Source organism: Carcharodon carcharias (assembly GCF_017639515.1).
Source record: "Carcharodon carcharias isolate sCarCar2 chromosome 38 unlocalized genomic scaffold, sCarCar2.pri SUPER_38_unloc_2, whole genome shotgun sequence".
NCBI classification, from domain to species: domain Eukaryota; kingdom Metazoa; phylum Chordata; class Chondrichthyes; order Lamniformes; family Lamnidae; genus Carcharodon; species Carcharodon carcharias.
Genome location: NW_024470786.1, coordinates 754144 through 778270, shown reverse-complemented (window position 1 = coordinate 778270; position 24127 = coordinate 754144). Strand labels below are relative to the sequence as shown.

Sequence of the window (24127 nt, the reverse complement as noted above, 5' to 3'; positions counted from 1 at the left end):
TGTAGGCCCGGCCGCCAAAAGCGGAGCGATGGGAATCGGGGTGGGGGGGAGGGTGCGGTGGTGGGGGGTGGATGCTCGGTAGGCTGGAATAGGAGGAGCACAGAGACCTCGGAGTGGGGCTGGTAGGCCAGCCCGAACCTAGAGCCCACACGGTACAATCCTGGCCACCAGGTACTAGTGTGAGAAACGGGAGGTTGACCCTGGAGATAGCGCAGGGCAGGCTGTTACTGGGGCCTGCACGGATCATGCGGCGGGGTTACGCGATGTGGGTCTATGCTCGCTGGAGTCTGGGACGGCTAGGGGCTAGGGCTTTGAAAAGATCCTTCTGAAGACACCGTGTCGGTGAGAACATGGTTCTTTGAATAAGACCATAAGACATAGGAGCAGAAATTAGGCCTTTTGGCCCATTGAGTCTGCTCCGCCATTCAATCATGGCTGATAAGTTTCCCAGCCCCATTCTCCCGCCTTCTCCCCGTAACCTTTGACCCCCTTACCAATCAAGAACCTATCTATCTTGGTCTTAAATACACTCAATGACCCGGCCTCCACAGCCTCCTGTGGCAATGAATTCCATAGATTCGCCACTCTCTGGCTAAAGAAGTTTCTCCTCATCCCTGTTCTAAAAGGTCTTCCCTTTACTCTGAGGCTGTGCCCTCGGGTCCTAGTCTCTCCTACTAATCGAAACATCTTCCCCACGTCCACTCTATCCAGGCCTTTCAGTATTCTGTAAGTTTCAATCAGATCCCCCCCCCTCACCCTTCTAGACTCCATCAAGTATAGACCCAGAGTCCTCAAACGTTCCTCATATCTTAAGCCTTTCATTCCTGGCATCGTTCTCGTGAACCTCCTCTGGACCCTCTCCAGGGCCAGAACATCCTTCCTGAGATACGGGGCCCAAAATTGCTCACAATATTCCAAATGTGGTCTGACCAGAGCCTTATAAAGCCTCAGCAGCACATCCCTGCTTTTATATTCCAGTCCTCTCGAAATAAATGCCAACGTTGCATTTGCCTTCCTAACTACCGACTCAACCTGCAAGTTAACCTTAAGAGAATCCTGGACTGGGACTCCCAAGTCCCTTTGCACTCCGGAATAGAATAAGGCACTGTCAGCTCTGACAGGACATACTTAAAACGAAAACCAGTCTACATCTCGCTCCGGGAGAGAAGGGCAAATAGAACTGGCTGCCCTGGTCTATGAGAGTTAGGGTGCAGGTACAGCGAGAAACCAGGAAGGGGAATGGTGTGTTGACCTTTATGGCAAGGGGACTGGAGTACAGGGATAAGGAAGTCTTCCTCCAATTGTACAGGGTTGTGGTGAGACCACACCTGGAACACTGTGCGCAGTTTTGGTCCCCATGTTTAAGGAGGGATATCCTTGCGTTGGGAGGTGGGACAGCAAAGGTTCACCTGTTTGGCCCCTGGGACGAGGTCGGGGGGTGGGTGTCCTATGAGGAGAGGCTGAGTAATTCGGGTCTATAGGGGGTAAGGGAGTGGGGGGGGGGGGGGCGCAAAGTCTCAGGATAAGGTGTCGGCCATGTTGGACTGAGACGAGGGTGGGGAAACCTCCGGGATTCCCTAACCCCAGGGTGTGGGGGGGGTGGGGTTGTGGGACGCTCCGTCTCCGAGTCCACTCCAGATCGGGGATCGAGAGGTTTTCCGGTCCCTCAGTGAACCTGGGGGTGGGAGTGGGGAGGGGGTGGTGGGGAGCGCATTAGGGGGTTAGGGTTAGGGTTAGGGTACGGGATCGTACGGAACGTTGGGGGGGGGGGGTGGGGTTGGAGGATGGGAGCAGGCTCGAGGGGCCGAATGGTCACTTGCCAGTTCCTACCACTCTGGTCACTGGAGTGGGGGGGGGGGGAGGGGTGCGGGGGTGATGGGGGAGGGGCATGAATCTTTGTGCCGCACACTCAGGGGGTGGGGGAGGGGAGAGGTTTCAACGCCATTCCTCCCCCGCCCCCCCCCCAAACCCCCGATCCACACACGACCCATAACCCCCCTGCTCCCCAGCCTCTCTCTAAGGCACTTTACGCTAATGCGCTCGCCCCCCCCCCGCCAACCAATTGCGCTGCTCTCCCTGAGACAGCCGGGGGGAGGGGAGGGTGGGGGGTGGGGGGGGGGGGGGGGGTAAGAGCGGCCAATCCCGTTGCATGTTGTTTGGACGTGCGCCACTCACGTCGGTGATCAGGGAACTGAAGCCCTCCTGGGCCATTTCCAGCTGGAAGGAGCTTGAAGATGCCGATGTGCCGGTGCCTGGAAGAGAGAAACACTGGAGTCAACGTGGAGCAGCTAAAAGAAACCAGATGGAGAGGCAGCAGAACGCCCCCAGGGGGGGCATCGCTCCTCCCGAGCTGGGAGCTCAGCGGCCATTTTGGGCACAGGAAGATCCCACAAGCAGCACTGCGAGAACTGAACCCTTTTGTTTCCCCCCCCCCCCCCCCACCCACCCCCCGACTACTCCTTGAGGTGGAGTTTGTAGGATTTATGCAGAAAGGCAAAGTTCCCACGGCCTCCTTCGAACTCACGGTGGTGGGGCTGTAAATGTCAGCCTCCTCCTGAAGGCCGGCACCTCCGACAGTGCGGTGCTCCCTCAGTACTGACCCACCGACAGTGCGGTGCTCTCTCAGTACTGACCCTCCGACAGTGCGGCTCTCCCTCAGCACTGACCCTCTGACAGTGTGGCGCTCACTCAGTACTGACCCTCTGACAGTGCGGCTCTCCCTCAGTACTGACCCTCTGACAGTGCGGCGCTCCCTCAGTACTGACCCTCCGACAGTGCGGCTCTCCCTCAGCACTGACCCTCTGACAGTGTGGCGCTCCCTCAGTACTGACCCTCCCACAGTGCGGCTCTCCCTCAGCACTGACCCTCTGACAGTGCGGCTCTCCCTCAGTACTGACCCTCTGACAGTGCGGCTCTCCCTCAGTACTGACCCTCTGACAGTGCGGCGCTCCCTCAGTACTGACCCTCTGACAGTGCGGCGCTCCCTCAGTACCGACCCTCTGACAGTGTGGCGCTCCCTCAGTACTGGGAACTGAGGTACATTGGCCTTCATTTTGCACCCCTAGAATGTTCGTGATACCTGGGTCAATAGTTGAACATCAATGCATGTGATTGGAAGCCAGCAGAATAATGGGGAGAAGGTGATTGATGTATGTTGATAACGCTTGGTTCGATTTTTAGATATTGCAGCACAGTTGGAGGACTTTTGACTCGGCTGTGCTCCATCCCACATCCCTTTACCTTTTGTCTGTGACCCTGTACGTTCCATCATAAGGTCAGAAGTGGGGATGTTCGCTGATGATTGCACAATGTTCAGCACCATTTGCGACTCCTCAGATACTGAAGCAGCCCCTGTCCAAATGCAGCAAGACCTGGACAATATCCAGGTTTGGGCTGACAAGTGGTGAGTAACATTCATACCACACAAGTGCCAGGCAATGACCATCTCCAACAAGAGAGAATCTAACCATCGTCCCCTTGACATTCAATGGCATTACCATCACTGAATCCCCAACTATCAACATCCTGGGGGTTACCATTGACCAGAAACTGAACTGGACCAGCCGTATAAATACTGTGGCTACAAGAGCAGGTCAGAGGCTGGGAATCCTGCGGAGAGTAACTCACCTCCTGACTCCCCAAAGCCTGTCCACCATCTACAAGGCACCAGTCAGGAGTGTGATGGAATACTCCCCACTTGCCTGGATGAGTGCAGCTCCCACAACAGTCAGGAAGCTCGATACCATCCAGGACAAAGCAGCCCCGCTTGATCGGCACCCCATCCACAAACATTCACTCCCTCCACCACCGACGCACAGTAGCAGCAGCGTGTGTACCATCTACAAGATGCACTGCAGCAACTCACCAAGGCTCCTTTGACAGCGCCGCCCAAACCCACGACCTCTATCATCTAGAAGGACAAGGGCAGCAGACACATGGGGAACACCAGCACCTGGAAGTTCCCCTCCGAGCCCCTCACCATCCCGACCTGGAAATATATCGGCCGTCCCTTCACTGTCGCTGGGTCCAAATCCTGGGAACTCCCTCCCTAACAGCGCTGTGGGTGTACCTACACCACACGGGGACAAAATCCTGGAACTCCCTCCCTAACAGCGCAGTGGGTGTACCTACACCACACGGGACAAAATCCTGGAACTCCCTCCCTAACAGCGCTGTGGGTGTACCTACACCACACGGGACAAAATCCTGGAACTCCCTCCCTAACAGCGCCGTGGGTGTACCTACACCACACGGGACAAAATCCTGCAACTCCCTCCCTAACAGCGCTGTGGGTGTACCTACACCACACGGGGACTGCAGCGGCTCAAGAAGGCGGCTCACCCACCACCTTCTCAAGGGGGCAATTAGGGACGGGCCAAAGATGCCCTCAACCCAGGAAGCCGCTGAAAACTACGCTTATCATCGGCTTTGAGTGGTTGGGCTGAATGGATTGGTTGTGTGGTATTTATCAGAGATAATCTTGTTGATGGTCTCCTCAGGAAGAGGCCTTGCTGTGACAATGACTCAGCCCTCATTAAATTATATGTCTGCAAAGATTAACCAGTAACACCCACGCCTTGGGAGAGAATGAGTAGGGAAACATTCCTGGAGGACGTGTCACGTCGAAGGCAAATGGTTGGCGATTCTCCAGGGCCTCCAGCACAGAACGAGACCTCACACATCCCACTGTGCCCGTGCTGTTCCCCTCCACAGGCAGCCCATCCAGTCCCACCCCCCTCGCCCGCTTCCCGCTAACCCTGCTCAGTCTCCATTTCCCGATAACAATCCCATTCCCTCTCAAACCCCTCGTTTGACCCTCCCTCCCCCACACTTTCAGGCAGCGCGTTCCAGATCCTAACCCCTCGATTGACCCTCCCTCCCCCACACTCTCAGGCAGCGCGTTCCAGATCCTAACCCCTCGCTGCGTGAAAAAGTTTCTCCTCGTGTCTCCATCGCTCCTTTTACCCATCGCCTTCAACCCGTGTCCCTCTGCTTCTCCATCCTTCCCCCAATGGGAACAGTTTCTCCCGATCCACTCTGTCCCAGACCCCTCGTGAGTTTGAACACCTCGATCAAATCTCCTCTTGACCTTCTCTTCTCCGAGGAGAACAGTCCCAACCTCTCCAATCGATCCACGCCACCTTGCTCCATGGACGCGCAAGCATACAAAACCGGAGCAGGAGTAGTCCATTCGGCCCCTTGGCCTGCTCTGCCATTCGGTAAGATCATGGCCGACCTGCTTGTGTTTCGAGTTCCACGTTCCCGTTTAACCCCCCGATAACCTTGGACCCCCTTGCCTAACAAGAGTCTCCCTCCCTCTGCCTTTAGAATATTCGATGCCCCCACCTCCCCCTTCCTTTTGAGGCAGATAATTGCAAAGTCGCTCAACCCTCTGAGAGAAAACACTTCTCCTCATCTCTGTCCTGAAAGGGCGACCCCCTAATTTTAAAACATCGCCCCCTAGTTCTGGACTCACACCCTTTCCACGTCCACCTTGTCCAGGCCGTTCAGGATCTTGTACACTTCAATCCGATCGTCCCTCACTCTGCTGAACTCCAGTGGGAACAAGCCCAGTCTGTCCAACCTTCCCTCATCAGACAACCCGCTCATTCTGGGTGTCAATCTAGTAAAACCTCCTCTGAACCACCTCCCGACGCATTGACACCCTTCCTTACATAAGGGGACCAAAACTGCACACGGTATTCGAGGTACAATCTCACCAACGCCCCGTGTAACTGCAGCATAACATGCTCCCTTTCACGTTCAATCCCTCTTGTAATAAAGGACAGCGTCCCATTAGCCTCCTTCATGACTTGCTGAACCTGCATCCTGACTGTTAGCGACTCATGCACTAGAACACCCAGATCCCTCTGCACCTGGGCATTCTGCAGCCGTTCTCTCCAACCCTCGACCCTGTCTCAGGCCATCTCGTTCGTTTTTTTCTCATCGCTCCCTCTGTTCGAGGGCACGAAACCCATCACATTTCTGCCAACCCCTCACTGGAGCAGTGCAGCAGACCGAGGAGAGAGAGGTCAGACGCGAGTTTGGTGGAGAGTTACCTTGACCTCGACAGGTGACCTCAGGGTCATGCTTGTGGGGCTGAATGTCCCACCAAGTGGCTGTACAGTCTGCACTCAGCCTCCCGGCAGTTCACGATCTTTGTCGACGATTTGGTTGGGGGGGGACCTAGCATAACATTTGCAAATATGCTGACAGCACAAATCTGAGTGGGAATGTGAGGGGTGAGGAGGGTGCAAGGAGGCTTCGGGAGGGATTGAGACTGTCTTAGTGAGCGGGCAAGAAAGTGGTAGAAAGAATATAATGCGCAAGAGCGTAAATTCATCCAATTTAGTTGGGAAAACAGGGGTGTAGAGTCTCTCTTAAATGGGGAGAGATTGGGGATGGGGGTGCAGGGAGGGGGGGTTGGTCTAGAACCACGGGACACAGTTTCAGAATAAGGGGCAGGCAATTTTAGGACCGAAATGACGGGGACTTTCTTCGCTCAGAGGGTGGTGAATCTTTGGAATTCTCTACCCCCTCCCCCCACCCCTCCCCCCGAGGGCTCAGCCTTTGAGTGAGTTTGAGACTGAGACCGAGAGGTACTCAAAGCATCGAGGGATACAGTGGGGAGGGGACGGTGTGGGGAGATGAGGGCGAAGGTCAGCTATGGTCCCATCGAACGGTGGAGGAGGCTGGAAGGGCCTAATCCTGCTCCTGCTTCCTGTGGTCCTGCCCCCTGTAGAGGAGAAGCGGAATACCCCTCAACCTACCGTTGTGGAGGATCACGCATGGATGAGGTGCCCCACATGCTCCCAGCCTCGCCAAGAAGCTCAACACCCCCCCAACCCCCTCGAGATCGCAAGCGACGACTCTCGGTTTCTCGCTCGGAGACAGGGAGCGAATCCTGCTGCTTGGTCAGCCTTGCCTGCCCTCCTTCCGATCGCAAGTCTCCCTACCCCGGCTGTCACCTCTCAACTTCTTATCACTACTGACGCAGGGTCACACAACTAAGACGTTAACTCTCCCTCTCTCTCTCTCTCTCTCTTTCTCTCTCCATCGATGCTGCCAGACCTGCTGAGTGTTTCCGGAATTTTCTGCATCAACTATGCCCAGTAAGGTCAGTTAGAAGTATCCTCAAAATGGTGAGACTTTGGGAAGATTGGAAGTTCTAGCAAAACTGGAGTCAATGGGAATCAGGGGGAAAACTCTCCGCTGGTTGGAGTCATACCGAGCACAAAGGGAGATGGTTGTGGTTGTTGGAGGTCAGTCATCTCAGCTCCAGGACATCACTGCAGGAGCTCCTCAGGGTTAGTGTCCTCGGCCCAACCATCTTCAGCTGCTTCATCAATGACCTTCCTTCCATCATAAGGTCAGAAGTGGGGATGTTCGCTGATGATTGCACAATGTTCAGCACCACTCGCCACTCCTCAGATACTGAAGCAGTCCCTGTCCAAATGCAGCAAGACCTGGACAATATCCAGGTTGGGCTGACAAGTGGTGAGTAACATTCATACCGCACAAGTGCCAGGCAATGACCATCTCCAACAAGAGAGAATCCAACCATCGTCCCCTTGACATTCAATGGCATTACCATCACTGAATCCCCCACTATCAACATCCTGGGGGTTACCATTGACCAGAAACTGAACTGGACCAGCCATATAAACACTGTGCCTACAAGAGCCGGTCAGAGGCTGGGAATCTTGCGGAGAGTAACTCACCTCCTGACTCCCCAAAGCCTGTCCACCATCTACAAGGCACAAGTCAGGAGTGTGTTGGGATACTCCCCACTTGCCTGGATGAGTGCGGTTCCCACAACACTCAAGAAGCTCGACACCATCCAGGACAAAGCAGCCCCGCTTGATCGACACCCCATCCACAAACGTTCACTCCCTCCACCACCGACGCACAGTAGCAGCAGTGTGTGTACCATCTATAAGATGCACTGCAGCAACTCACCAAGGCTCCTTCAACAGCGCCGCCCAAACCCACCACCTCTACCATCTAGAAGGACAAGGGCAGCAGACACATGGGGAACATCATCGCCAGGAAGTTCCTCTCCGAGCCACTCACCATCCCGACTTGGGAATATATCGGCCGTTCCTTCACTGTCGCTGGGTCCAAATCCTGGAGCTCCCTCCCTAACAGCGCCGTGGGTGTACCTACACCACACAGGGACTGCAGTGGCTCAAGGAGGCAGCTCACCCACCACCTTCTCAAGGGGCAATTAGGGATAGGCAATAAATTCTGACCCCACCAGTGACGCCCACATCACATTAAAAAATTCAAAGAGAAAATCCCCCATACCTTCGATTGCAAAAATCTTTTCCTGCAATTCTTTCTGAATCTTGTCAAGCGCACTAAAGTTGTCCACTTGAAAAACATACTCTTTTTTGGAAGCAATTGTCTCCAGTTCTTTCTTTTCATCATAACTGGTGAATGAACTGCCAACCTTTAGGTACAGAGAAGGGAAAGCAATTGTTCATGTGGCATTGTGACCAGGTAAGATCATTTATCTTACATTAATATTGTTTCTTCCATATGTGAAAACATTGTCAGATGCAGAGTGGATTGACTGGCAGAAGGCATTGGATAAAGTGCCTCACGAGAGTCTTGTTTGAGACATGTGCAGAGAGTATGGACTGACAGAAGGCATTGGATAAAGTGCCTCATGAAACGCTTGTTTGAGACAGGTGCACAGTATATGAACTGAAAGAATGCTTTGGATAAAGTGCCTCACAAGAGTCTTGTTTGAGACACATGCAGAGAATATGGACTGACAGAAAGCATTGGATAAAGTGCCTTATAGGAGGCTTGTTTGAGGCAGATGCAGAGCATATGGACTGAAAGAAGGCTTTGGATAAAGTACCTCATGAAAAGCTTGTTTGGGACAGATGCAAAGCATATAGACTAGCAGAAGGAAATGGATAAAGTGCCTCACAAGAGTCTTGTTTGAGACACATGCAGAATATGTGGACTGACAGAAGGCATTGGATAAAGTGCCTCATGGAAGGCTTGTTTGAGACAGATGCAAAGTATAAGGACTGAAAAAGGCTTTGGATAATGTGTCTCACAAGAGTCTTGTTTGAGACACATGCAGAATATGTGGACTGACAGAAGGCATTGGATAAAGTGCCTCATGAAAGGCTTGTTTGAGACAGATGCAAAGTATAAGGACTGAAAAAGGCTTTGGATAATGTGTCTCACAAGAGTCTTGTTTGAGACACATGCAGAATGTGTGGACTGACAGAAGGCATTGGATAAAGTGCCTCATGAAGAGGCTTGCTTGAGGTAGATGCAGAGCATATGGACTGAAAGAAGGCTTTGGATAAAGTACCTCATGAAAAGCTTGTTTGGGACAGATGCAAAGCATATAGACTGGCAGAAGGAAATGGATAAAGTGCCTCATGAGAGGCTTGTTTGAGGCAGATGCAGAACATGTGGACTGGCAGAAGGCATTGGATAAAATGCCTCATGAGAGGCTTATTCAAAGCAGCTATAAATAAGGTGGACTGACAGAAGGCACCGGATAAAATGCCTCATGAGAGGCTTATTCAAAGCAGATATAAAAAAGGTGGACTGTCAGAAGGCACTGGATAAAGTGCCTCATGAGATGCTTGCTTGAGGCAGCTGCAGAGTTTCTGGACCATATGGAGAGAGTGAAAGAGAGAGAGAGGCAGAGAGAGAGAGAGAGAGAGATAGCCTTGAGAATGTTACAGAGATATGGAGGGGTATAGGGACTGGACGTTTCAGAGTTAGGTAGGGTTGAAGAGGCTGGAGGAGATTACAAAGGTAGGGAGGGGAAGCGAGGGACATGGGGGGATTTGAAAAGAAGGATGAGGATTTGAAAATCGAGGCATTTAGTGGGACAGGTGATTGAAAGTTCAGAAAACAAGTTGGTTTTAAGAGAGACTAGAGGGTATAGGGAGAGAGGTGCAGTAGTTAGAGAACATTCTTGGAGTAAAACTGCAGCAATATCTCACCCCGATGCAGTAACGATTGATATTTTTCTTATTAGCTGCTTCAATGGCTGCTGCGAATTTTTTATCCTGAGACTGTCCGTCAGTGATGGTTATCATAATCCGGTTGGCTCCATTTCGTGCACCAGCTCCTGATGTGAATATGTTATCCCTGGAATACGATTATTAAGAGACTTCAGCTGTATGTCCCAGATTCACACTCACTCATAAACTCTCCCAGTCACACTCACTGACACACTCACTCATACTCACTCCCAGACACACACTCAAGCACACTCCCAGGCACACTCACTGACACACTCACTCATACTCACTCCCAGACACACACTCAAGCACACTCCCAGGCACACTCACTGACACACTCAATCATATTCACTCCGAGACACACTGATAAAACACACTCATACTCACTCCCAAACAAACTCACTGACACACACACTCATACTCACTCCCAGGCACACTCACTGAAACACACACTCATACTCACTCCCAGACACACACACTCAAGCACACTCCCAGGCACACTCACTGACATACTCAATCATACTTACTCCGAGACACACTCACTGACACACTCACTCATACTCACTACCAGACACACACACTCAAGCACACTCGCAGGCACACTCACTGACACCCTCAAACATACTTACTCCGAGAAACACTCACTGACACACACACTCATACTCACTCCCAAACATACTCACTCACACACACACTCATACTCACTCCCAAACACACTCACAGACACACTCAATCATACTGACCCCGAGACACACTCACTGACACACACACTCATACTCATGCTCATACACACTCACTGACACACTCACTCATACTCATTCCCAAACATACTCACTCACATACACACTCATACTCACTCCCAAACACACTCACTGTCACACTCAATCATACTTACTCCAAGACACACTCACTGACTCACACACTCATACTCACTCCCAAACACACTCACTGACACACACACTCATACTCACTCCCAAACACACTCAATGACACACTCACTCATACTCACTCCCAGACACACTCACTGACACACTCACTCATACTCACTCCCAGACACACACACTCAAGCACACTCCCAGGCACACTCACTGACACCCTCAATCATACTTACTCCGAGAAACACTCACTCACACACACACTCATACTCCCTCCCAAACACACTCACTCACACACACACTCATACTCACTCCCAAACACACTCACTGACACACTCACTCATACTCACTCTCAGGCACATTCACTGACACACTCACTCATACTCACTCCCAGAAGCACACACTCAAGCACACTCCCAGGCACACTCACTGACACACACACTCATATTCACTCTGAGACACACTCACTGATAAAACACACTCATACTCACTCCCAAACAAACTCACTGACACACACACCCATACTCACTCCCAGGCACACTCACTGACACACACACACATACTCACTCCCAGACACACACACTCAAGCACACTCCCAGGCACACTCACTGACACACTCAATCATACTTACTCCGAGACACACTCACTGACACACACACTCATACTCACTCCCAGACACAAACACTCAAGCACAGTCCCAGGCACACACACTGACACACACAATCATACTTACTCCGAGACACACTCACTGACACACTCACTCATACTCACTCCCAGACACACACACTCAAGCACACTCGCAGGCACACTCACTGACACACACAATCATACTTACTCCGAGACATACTCACTGACACACTCACTCATACTCACTCCCAGACACAAACTCAAGCACACTCCCAGGCACACTCACTGACACCCTCAATCATACATACTCTGAGACACACTCACTGACACACACACTCATTCTCGCTCCCAAACACACTCACTCACACACACATTCATACTCATGCCCAAACACACTCACTCATACTCACTCCCAGGCACACTCACTGACATACACACTCATAATCACTCCCAAACACACTCACTGACACACTCAATCATACTTACTCAGAGACACACTCACTGACACACACACTCATACTCACTCCCAAACACACTCACTGACACACACACTCATACTCACTTCCAAACACACTCACTGACACACTCACTCATACTCACTCCCAGACACACTCACTAACACACTCACTCATACACACTCCCAGACACACTCACTGACATACACACTCATAGTCACTCCCAGACACACTCACTGACACACACTCATACTCACTCCCACAAACACTCACTGACACACTCAATCATACTTACTCCGAGACACACTCACTGACACACACACTCATACTCACTCCCAGACACACACACTCAAGCACACTCCCAGGCACACTCACTGACACACTCAATCATACTTACTCCGAGACACACTCACTGACACACTCACTTATACTCACTACCAGACACACACACTCAAGCACACTCGCAGGCACACTCACTGACACACTCACTCATTCTCACTCCCAGACACACTCAATGACTCACTTACTCATACTCACTCCCAGACACACTCACTGACATACTCACTCCCAGACACACACACTAACACACTCACTCATACTCTCTCCCTGACAAACTCACTAACACATGCACTCATACTCACTCCCAGACACACTCACTAACACACTCACTCATACACACTCCCAGACACACTCACTGACACACTCACTCATACTCACTCCCAGACACACACACTCAAGCACACTCCCAGGCACACTCACTGACACACTCAATCATACTTACTCCGAGACACACTCACTGACACACTCACTCATACTCACTCCCAGACACACACACTCAAGCACACTCCCAGGCACACTCACTGACACCCTCAATCATACTTACTCCGAGACACACTCACTGACACACACACTCATACTCACTCCCAAACACACTCACTCACACACACATTCATACTCATGCCCAAACACACTCACTCATACTCACTCCCAGGCACACTCACTGACATACACACTCATACTCACTCCCAAACACACTCAGTGACACACTCAATCATACTCACTCCCAGACACACTCACTGACACACACTCATACTCACTCCCACAAACACTCACTGACACACTCAATCATACTTACTCCGAGACACACTCACTGACACACACACTCATACTCACTCCCAGACACACACACTCAAGCACACTCCCAGGCACACTCACTGACACACTCAATCATACTTACTCCGAGACACACTCACTGACACACTCACTTATACTCACTACCAGACACACACACTCAAGCACACTCGTAGGCACACTCACTGACACACTCACTCATACTCACTCCCAGACACACTCACTGACACACACACTCATACTCACTCCCAAACACACTCACTCACACACACACTCATACTCACTCCCAAACACACTCACTGACACACACACTCATACTCACTCCCAAACACACTCACTGACACATTCACTCATACTCACTCCCAGGCACACTCACTGACACACTCACTCATACTCACTCCCAGACACACACACTCAAGCACACTCCCAGGCACACTCACTGACACCCTCAATCATACTTACTCCGAGACACACTCACTGACACACACACTCATACTCCCTCCCAAACACACTCACTCACACACACACTCATACTCACTCCCAAACACACTCACTGACACACTCACTCATACTCACTCCCAGGCACACTCACTGACATACACACTCATACTCACTCCCAAACACACTCACTGAAACACTCACTCATACTCACTCCCAGACACACTCACTAACACACTCACTCATACACACTCCCAGACACACTCACTGACATACACACTCATACTCACTCCCAGACACACTCACTGACACACACTCATTCTCACTCCCACAAACACTCACTGACACACTCAATCATACTTACTCCGAGACACACTCACTGACACACACACTCATACTCACTCCCAGACACACACACTCAAGCACACTCCCAGGCACACTCACTGACACACTCAATCATACTTACTCCGAGACACACTCACTGACACACTCACTTATACTCACTACCAGACACACACACTCAAGCACACTCGTAGGCACACTCACTGACACACTCACTCATACTCACTCCCAGACACACTCACTGACACACACACTCATACTCACTCCCAAACACACTCACTGACACACACACTCATTCTCACTCCCAGACACACTCACTGACTCACTTACTCATACTCACTCCCAGACACACTCACTGACATACTCACTCCCAGACACACACACTAACACACTCACTCATACTCTCTCCCTGACAAACTCACTAACACACACACTCATACTCACTCCCAGACACACTCACTAACACACTCACTCATACACACTCCCAGACACACTCACTGACACACACACTCATACTCACTCCCAGACACAAACACTCAAGCACACTCCCAGGCACACTCACTGACACACTCAATCATACTTACTCCGAGACACACTCACTGTCACACTCACTCATAATCACTCCCAGACACACACACTCAAGCACACTCCCAGGCACACTCACTGACACCCTCAATCATACTTACTCCGAGACACACTCACTGACACACACACTCATACTCACTCCCAAACACACTCACTCACACACACATTCATACTCATGCCCAAACACACTCACTCATACTCACTCCCAGGCACACTCACTGACATACACACTCATACTCACTCCCAAACACACTCACTGACACACTCAATCATACTTACTCCGAGACACACTCACTGACACACGCACTCATACTCACTCCCAAACACACTCACTCACACACACACTCATACTCACTCCCAAACACACTCACTGACACACACACTCATACTCACTCCCAAACACACTCACTGACACACTCACTCATACTCACTCCCAGGCACACTCACTGACACACTCACTCATACTCACTCCCAGACACACACACTCAAGCACACTCCCAGGCACACTCACTGACACCCTCAATCATACTTACTCCGAGACACACTCACTGACACACACACTCATACTCCCTCCCAAACACACTCACTCACACACATACTCATACTCACTCCCAAACACACTCACTGACACACTCACTCATACTCACTCCCAGGCACACTCACTGACATACACACTCATACTCACTCCCAAACACACTCAATGACACACTCAATCATACTTACTCCGAGACACACTCACTGACACACACACTCATACTCACTCCCAAACACACTCACTGACACACACACTCATACTCATGCCCAAACACACTCACTGACACACTCACTCATACTCACTCCCAGGCACACTCATGGACATACACACTCATACTCACTCCCAAACACACTCAGTGACACACTCAATCATACTTACTCCGAGACACACTCACTGACACACACTCATACTCACTCCTAAACACACTCACTGACACACTCACTCATACTCACTCCCAGACACACTCACTCACACACACAGTCATAGTCACTCCCAGACACACGCACTAACACACTCACTCATACTCACTCCCGGACACACTCACTAACACACTCACTCATACTCACTCCCAGACACACTCACTGACACACACACTCATACTCACTCCCAGACACACTCACTAACACACGCACTCATACACACTCCCAGGCACACTCACTGACATACACACTCATACTCACTCCCAGACACACTCACTGACTCACTCACTCATACTCACTCCCAGACACACTCACTGACATACTCACTCCCAGACACACACACTAACACACTCACTCATACTCTCTCCCAGACAAACTCACTAACACACACACTCATACTCACTCCCAGACACACTCACTAACACACGCACTCATACACACTCCCAGGCACACTCACTGACATACACACTCATACTCACTCCCAGACACACTCACTGACACACACACTCATATTCACTCCCAGACACACTCACTGGCACACACACTCATACTCACTCCCAGACACACTCACTGACACACTCACTCATACTCACTCCCAGACACACTCACTGACACACACACTTATGCTCACTCCCAGACATACTCACTGACATACACACTCATACTCACTCCCGGACACACACTCATACTCACTCCCAGACACACTCACTGACATACACACATACTCACTCCCAGACTAACTCACTGACATACACAGTCATAGTCACTCCCAGATACACTCACTGACACACACACTCAAACTCACTCCCAGGCACACTCACTGACACACACACTCATACTCACTCCCAGGCACAATCACTCATACTCACTCCCAGACACACTCAATGACACACACACCCATACTCACTCCCAGACACACTCACTGACACACTCACTCTTACTCACTCCCAGACACTCTCACTGACATACACACTCATACTCACTCCCAGACACACTCACTGACATACACACTCATACTCACTCCCAGACACACACACTCATACTCACTCCTAGACACACACATATACTCACTCCCAGACACACTCACTCATACTCACACCCAGACACACTCACTGACACACTCACTCATACTCACTCCCAGACACACTCACTCATACTCACACCCAGACACACTCACTGACACACACACTCATAATCACTCCCAGGCACACTCACTGACACACATACTCATACTCACTCCCGGACACAAACATACTCACTCCCAGGCACACTTATTGACGCACACACTCATACTCACTCCCAGACACACTCACTGACACATACGCACTCATACTCACTCCCAGACACACTCACTCATACTCTCTCCTGGGCCCACTCACTGACACACTCACTCATACTCACTCCCAGACACACTCACTGACATACACACTCATACTCACTCCCAGGCACACTCACTGAAACACACACTCATACTCACTCCCAGACACACACACACTCATTCTCACTTCCAGACACACTCACTGACACACACACTCATACTCACTCCCAGACACACACACTCATATTCCCTGCCAGACACACTCACTCATACTCACTCCCAGACACACACATTCATACTCACTCCCAGAAACACACGCTCATACTCACCCCCAGACACACACTCATACTCACTCCCAGACACACACACTGACACACACACTCATACTCACTCCAAGACACACACACTCATATTCATTCCCAGACACACTCAGTAACACACACACACACACTCATCAAATTATAACATTATAAAATTCTAACAGGACTTGACAGGTTAGATACAGGAAGGATGTTCCCGATGGTGTTGGGAGTACAGACCCAGGGGTCACAGTCTGAGAACACGGGGTAGACTATTTCGGACTGAGATGAGGGGATATTTCTTCACCCAGAGAGTGGTGACCCTGTGGAATTCGCTACCACAGAAATTAGTTGAGGCCAAAGCATTGTATGTTTTCAAGAAGGAGTTATATATAGCTCTTGGGGTGAAAAGGATCAAAGGATATGGGGAGAAAGCAGGAGCCAGGCTTTTGAGTTGGATGATCAGCCATGATCCTAATGAATGGGGTAGCAGGCTCAAAGGGCTGAATGGCCTATTCCTGCTCCTAGTCTCTATGTTTTCTACGTTTCATACTCACTCCCAGACACACTCAGTGACACACACACACCCACACTCACTTCCAGACACAGAGTAGGGGACTCTCAGGCTCTGTGTCAGGCCTAGTGCTGAGTTAGCGCATCCCAGGTACAGTGTGGGACTGAAAGGCCCAGTATCTTTTTTAAGCCTCACGTTCTGCAATGTGCTGTTGGCAAAAGATCTTTTCTACTGATACTCACGCGACAAATTGAATCCCCGCTGGTGTCATCGTTCCCCATCCAATTTGCTTTATTTTATCCACAAGGCTTTCCTTCTTATGAGCCTGATTGTAACTTGTAAAGGTGAACTCTATCTGTGTGATGTGGCTGAATTGTGCTAACGCAATCTGAACAATAGAAACATCGGTTAAATCACCACACCCACCATCCCGACTCACCAAGGCTCCTCCGACAGCGCCGCCCAAACCCACGACCTCTCCCATCTAGAAGGACAAGGGCAGCAGACACATGGGGAACACCAGCACCTGGAAGTTCCCCTCCGAGACCCTCACCATCCCGACTTGGGAATATATCGGCCGTTCCTTCACTGTTGCTGGGTCCAAATCCTGGGAACTCCCTCCCTAACAGCGCCGTGGGTGTACCTACACCACACGGGGACCGCAGCGGCTCAAGAAGGCGGCACCCCCACCACCTTCTCGAGGGGGCAATTAGGGACGGGCGACAAATGCTGGGGCCCGCATGCCACGAATGAATGTAAAAGATCCATTAGGAGGTCAAATGGCCTCAGGATAAGGGGGTCGGCCATTTTGGACTGAGACAAAGGGGGAATTTCTTCACTCGGAGGGTGGAGAATCTTTGGAATTCTCCAACCCCGGAGGGGTTGGTGGGTGATCCGTCAACACCGAGCGTGTCCCAGACCGGGATCGGGAGATTTCCGGTCCCTCGGGGAGCTGGCAGGGGTCGGGGAGTGGACCCAAGGCAGGAGGTCATCCAGGATCGTGTTGAATGGGGGAAGCAGGCTGGAGGGAGGTGGGGTGGGGGGGGGGGGTGGCGGGGGAGGGGGGGGGCTGAATGGCCCATTCCTGCTAACCCGAAAAGGGCTGGAGAACGAGCGCGGAGATCCAGAGCCAGGACGCGGGAGCCAGGCTGAGGGGGTAGCTGCTGACCGGTCTCCTACGGTCACCGTGAACGGGGCAGGTCCATCTACCTGTGCATTCTCGTTGCTGAACCGCTGCATGATCGCTTTGATGAAGCTTTTCATCCTTTGAAAATCGTTCTGACTCACACTGCCCGAACCATCGATCAGGAAAGCGATATCGATCAAGATCTTGGGGCACACTGCGAGAAAATTGCGAGGAATGTTGAACAGAGGTTAGTGTTTACAGATCTGAGAGGCCAGACAAAAGCACGTCTCGCATAAACACAGCTGCTCGGTGCAGCGCTCAGCTTGGACCGGGTCGAAAGGAGGGACGTGGGACGGAAAGGCCAAGTTTCGGACTCTCACAACAATTTATACCACACGAGAAGAGCCTGCCGATTGGGCTGGCTCTAATTGGCCGAGGCGTCATCATGGCGAGGGCAACATGCGCTGCAGAGCCTCCACCTCCCACACACCACCACTCCACCCCCCACCCCCCCCCCCCACCCCCAACCCACCCTCCGCAATCTCCTGGCTAACTCAAGCAGAGGCACCAGGCTGGAGCGTTTCACCCCTAGCTGTTTGCCGAGAACGGGTCACAGTGCCGGAATGTCTGCAGCTTCAAGCACGTATAAGTGAACCGCCCTGCAAGCTGGACAGGTCGCCTTAAATTGGTTTGTGTGGGTTGGCCACTAGCGCACTCAGGATTGGCCAGCAAGTGTTCCCCCCTCCTCTCCACCCCCCCCCCAACCAGCGGAAGCACATCGAATGGAGGACGTTATTGGGTTTTGCAAGTGCGGGCTGGTCAGATAGGGTCTGGACTTCGGCAATTGTGAACAACCGGAGGAACATACTGTTTGATTCTATCAGCCAGTCACCAGAGTGTAGGGCCCACATACCTAGTAAAACACCAGCACTGGCGTCAGGGCCCTGTTAGTGGGAAATACCACTTGCGACTTATAGCGACTTAGATATGCATCTGTTTGATATATGTGTACAGATATATATGTAGATATACGTCTGTGTGTGTGTCACGTGCATGTGAAATCTCTTTCACTTCAGTCGTCTCCATGCCGAAACTAAACTGACCACCGTAGACATACATGATCTAGAGTTTGCAGATGACCACAGTGTCGTTATCTATTCTCCACCAGAGGTACAATCCCCTCTCGATCTCTGCAGTCCTGCATACAAGAAATTCAGCTCTTGACCAGTTGTCAGAACCAACCTCACATTTCAAGTCCAGCTTGGCCAATTATCGTCCCACCTGTCTACTCTCCATCATCAGTAAAGTGATGGAAGGAGTCATCAACTGTGCTATCAAGCGGCACTTGCTTAGCAATAACCTGTTCACTGACACCCAGTTTGGGTTCCGCCAGGGTCACCCAGCTCCTGACCTCATTACAACCTTGGTTCAAACACCGACAAAAGAGCTGAGCTCCTGAGGTGAGGTGAGAGTGGCTGCCCTTGACATCAAGGCCGCAGTTGACCGAGTGTGTGGCATCAAAGAGCCCTAGCAAAACTGGAGTCGATGGGAATCAGGGGGAAAACTCTCCGCTGGTTGGAGTCATACCCAGCACAAAGGGAGATGGTTGTGGTTATTGGAGGTCAGTCATCTCAGCTCCAGGACATCACTGCAGGAGTTCCTCAGGGCAGTGTCCTCGGCCCAACCATCTTCAGCTGCTTCATCAATGACCTTCCTTCCATCATAAGGTCAGAAGTGGGGATGTTCGCTGATGATTGTACAATGTTCAGCATCATTCGCGACTCCTCAGATACTGAAGCAGTCCCTGTCCAAATGCAGCAAGACCTGGACAATATCCAGGTTGGGCTGACAAGTGGTGAGTAACATTCACACCACACAAGTGTCAGGCAATGACCATCTCCAACAAGAAAAAATCCAATCCTTGCTCCTTGACATTCAATGGCATCACCATCACTGAATCCCCCACTATCAACATCCTGGGGGTTACCATTGACCAGAAACTGAATTGGACCAGCTATATAAATACTGTGGCTACAAGAGCAGGTCAGAGGCTGGGAATCCTGCGGAGAGTAACTCACCTCCTGACTCCCCAAAGCCTGTCCACCATCTACAAGGCACCAGTCAGGAGTGTGATGGGACACTCCCCACTTGCCTGGATGAGTGCAGCTCCCACAACACTCAAGATGCTCGACACCATCCAGGACAAAGCAGCCCCGCTTGATCGACACCCCATCCACAAACATTCACTCCCTCCACCACCGACGCACAGTAGCAGCAGTGTGTGTACCATCTACAAGATGCACTGCAGCAACTCACCAAGGCTCCCTCGACAGCGCCGCCCAAACCCACGACCTCTACCATCTAGAAGGACAGGGACAGCAGACACATGGGGAACACCACCACCTGGAAGTTCCCCTCCGAGCCCCTCACCATCCCGACTTGGAAATATATCGGCCGTTCCTTCACTGTCGCTGGGTCCAAACCCTGGAACTCCCTCCCTAACAGCGCCGTGGGTGTACCTACACCACACGGGAAAAAATCCTGGAACTCCCTCCCTAACAGGGCCGTGGGTGTACCTACACCACACGGACAAAATCCTGGAACTCCCTCCCTAACAGCGCTGTGGGTGTACCTACATCACATGGGGACAAAATCCTGGAACTCCCTCCCTAACAGCGCCGTGGGTGTACCTACACCACACGGGACAAAATCCTGGAACTCCCTCCCTAACAGCGCCGTGGGTGTACCTACACCACACGGGACAAAATCCTGGAACTCCCTCCCTAACAGGGCCGTGGGTGTACCTACACCACACGGGACAAAATCCTGGAACTCCCTCCCTAACAGCGCTGTGGGTGTACCTACACCACATGGGGACAAAATCCTGGAGCTCCCTCCCTAACAGCACCGTGGGTGTACCTACACCACACGGGGACTGCAGCGGCTCAAGAAGGCAGCTCACCCACCACCTTCTTGAGGGGGCAGTTAGGGACGGGCAACAATGCTGTGGCCCGGCCAGAGACCCCACATCCCATGAGTGAATAAACAAAAAAGCCTAACCACACCTGGTCAGCCAAATATTCCATCTCCCATATATGGTGACAGAGAGATATGCGGAGCCTGCCATTCCTAGGTGGCCACTCTTGATGGTATGTTAATCATATTGTTAAGATGAAGAAAGGAAGGGTAGTTGTTTGATTAAGTACCTAGAGCATGTATAAAGGGAGACCGCTGGAAACAATGCGGGTGTATAGCTTCGTTCTTCACCATCTACCTTGGGCTCTGTTGAACACAGTGGTAGTGGATACCTGCCTAGTGGCAAGCAATGGAAACCAAGGTTTAATCTTCAGGCGGAAAATTGTGACCTGAATCACTGGCCAGGACTTTCACCACATCGGGTGGTGCCCTTGGGTGGGAGATGCCACCCTCTCGCCTCGTTGCTTTTGGCCACTCCTCGCGTCAGCGGGCGTGCGCGGACCTCACCCGCCCGAGCGCAAAGCGACGCCAGCCAGCGTGAAACACCCACTGCAGCACAGGGAGGAGGCCGAGTGCGGTACACCTCGTAAATTTTTCAAAAACTCGCGGACAAAAGCTCCCTGGCAAAAAAAAACCCAAAGGCCTGCCCACCAGCCGTAAATTTCAGGCCAGCTGTAACTCCCTTGGCCCTGACCGGCCGGCTAATGGTCGATGGGCGTGAGTTGCCAGCCTGAAATCCCGCGGGAGTGCGCGTTGACACCGCGGGGCGCTCCCGTTGAGGCCGTCGGGCGTCGTTTCACGCTCGGGCGGGGTCAGGTACCCCGCGTGCCCTCCCCCCCCTCCCCTCAGCCCGCTGTCGCGAGGAGCGGCCAAATGCAACCGCCCAAACGAAGGGGTGCCACCTCTCGCCCAAGCCCCCTGGATCTGAAGCTTATGGCCGATGGGAAAATGCCTCGATCATCGGAAAACAGTGGGGGGTGGGGGGGGGGGGGGGTCGGCGTGAGGTGGGGGGTGGTGAGAACACACGCTCGATATTCAGAGTAAAGAGGCTCAGGTGTAAGTTGAGTGGCAAATATTTGGCGACCCGGAGGCTTGCACACTGGGGGCGATGAGGAGTGTAGTTGGATTTGCCTGCTTCAGGATTGGAGGGGGGGGGGGGGGGGGGCGGATGTGGAGGGCAAGGGTCACAGAAGGTAATTCCACGTAGAAATGGCACCCAGTGCGTCCAGTTGCAGGATTGAGTGAGGCAACCTGGGCAAGCCAGCCATGACGAGGGCACAAATGGGACATGGAAGCGATTGGCGGCTAATTTGGAGACCGTGGGGACACTGGCGGGGGGAGAGGAAGAGAGGCGGGCGGCAAGGCAGAGTGGCCAGTCGCCAGAGCAGGTGAGAAAACTAACGCTCTGCCTCCCGGACGGTCGGCAGGTTGATTGGCGGGGAGGAGGGGAGGTCAAGGAGAGAGCGGGTCCAGTTGTGGGGGGTGGGGGCTGGTGAGAGGAACGAGAGAAGCGATTCTCCGGCTACGATTAGACAGATAAGGATAGAGCCGGCAGAGAGCGGCCCCACCTAGCTGGAGGGCAGTGCAGGCAACCTCCTTCCGAATGGTGGCGAATCATAGGATTTCTCACCCCTCCCCGCGCACCCCCCCCACCCCACCTCCGCCCTGCTGCCCCCCTTAAAAGGTTGCAGACACTCCGCCGTTGAGGGTAGTCAAGACTGGGCCCGATAGGTCTGTGGTCTGGCGGGGAACGGGCGGCAGAGGGGGAAGGTTGGGAAGAAGGCCAGCCCTGATGGTACTGGATGGGCAGAATGGCCACATCAACCTCCACCTCCTCCTCCTCCCACTCTGAGGGCAAGCAATTTCGACAGCGTGCGGAGGGGAGCTGAAACCTGCCCCGAGCGTCTCCGGACGACTTCCCTGCCGGGGCTGGGGGGAAAAGCGTAAGGGTTGGGGGGGAGGTAAGATTTACCTGGAACCTTGCTGGGAACGCGCCCTGTTTGGACCAAGGAGTTGGACAGGATGTTGCAGTAGCCATTGATGTAGGTGTTGGTAAAACATTCATAAGAGAAACGAGGAACACAGGCCTGAAGGACAAAAGAGGGTTAGAGCAGGATTTACACACAGCGTGAAACAGCTCTGTATCTAACCCCGGGCTGTACCTGTCCTGGGAGTGTTTGATGGGGACGGTGTAGAGGGTGCTTTACTCTGTATCTAACCCCGTGCTGTACATGTCCTGAGAGTCTTTGATGGGGACAGTGTAGAGGGAGATTTACTCTGTAACAAAACCCGTGCTGTACCTGTCCTGGGAGTGTTTGATGGGGACAGTTTAGAGGGAGATTTACTCTGTATCTAACCCCATGCTGAACCTGTCCTGGATGTGTTTGATGGCGACAGTGCAGAGGGAGATTTACTCTGTATCTAACCCCGTGCTTTACCTGTCCTGGGAGTGTTTGATGGGGACGGTGTAGGGGTAGATTTAC

At 52.1% G+C, this 24127-nt stretch overlaps 1 protein-coding gene across 1 annotated transcript in view; it reads right to left on the bottom strand.

Annotated features, from left to right (window-relative positions):
- The window catches only part of LOC121274788 (integrin alpha-M-like), a 97126-nt gene that overhangs the window by 58036 nt on the left and 14963 nt on the right, over positions 1 to 24127 (bottom strand). Inside the window, exons 5-10 of the mRNA XM_041182138.1 lie at positions 23617 to 23731; positions 18752 to 18882; positions 17785 to 17930; positions 9984 to 10131; positions 8308 to 8452; positions 2176 to 2252 (exon numbers count right to left, since the gene is read on the bottom strand). Coding sequence (XP_041038072.1) covers positions 2176 to 2252; positions 8308 to 8452; positions 9984 to 10131; positions 17785 to 17930; positions 18752 to 18882; positions 23617 to 23731 — 762 coding nt within the window. The remainder of the gene's footprint in view (positions 1 to 2175; positions 2253 to 8307; positions 8453 to 9983; positions 10132 to 17784; positions 17931 to 18751; positions 18883 to 23616; positions 23732 to 24127) is intronic.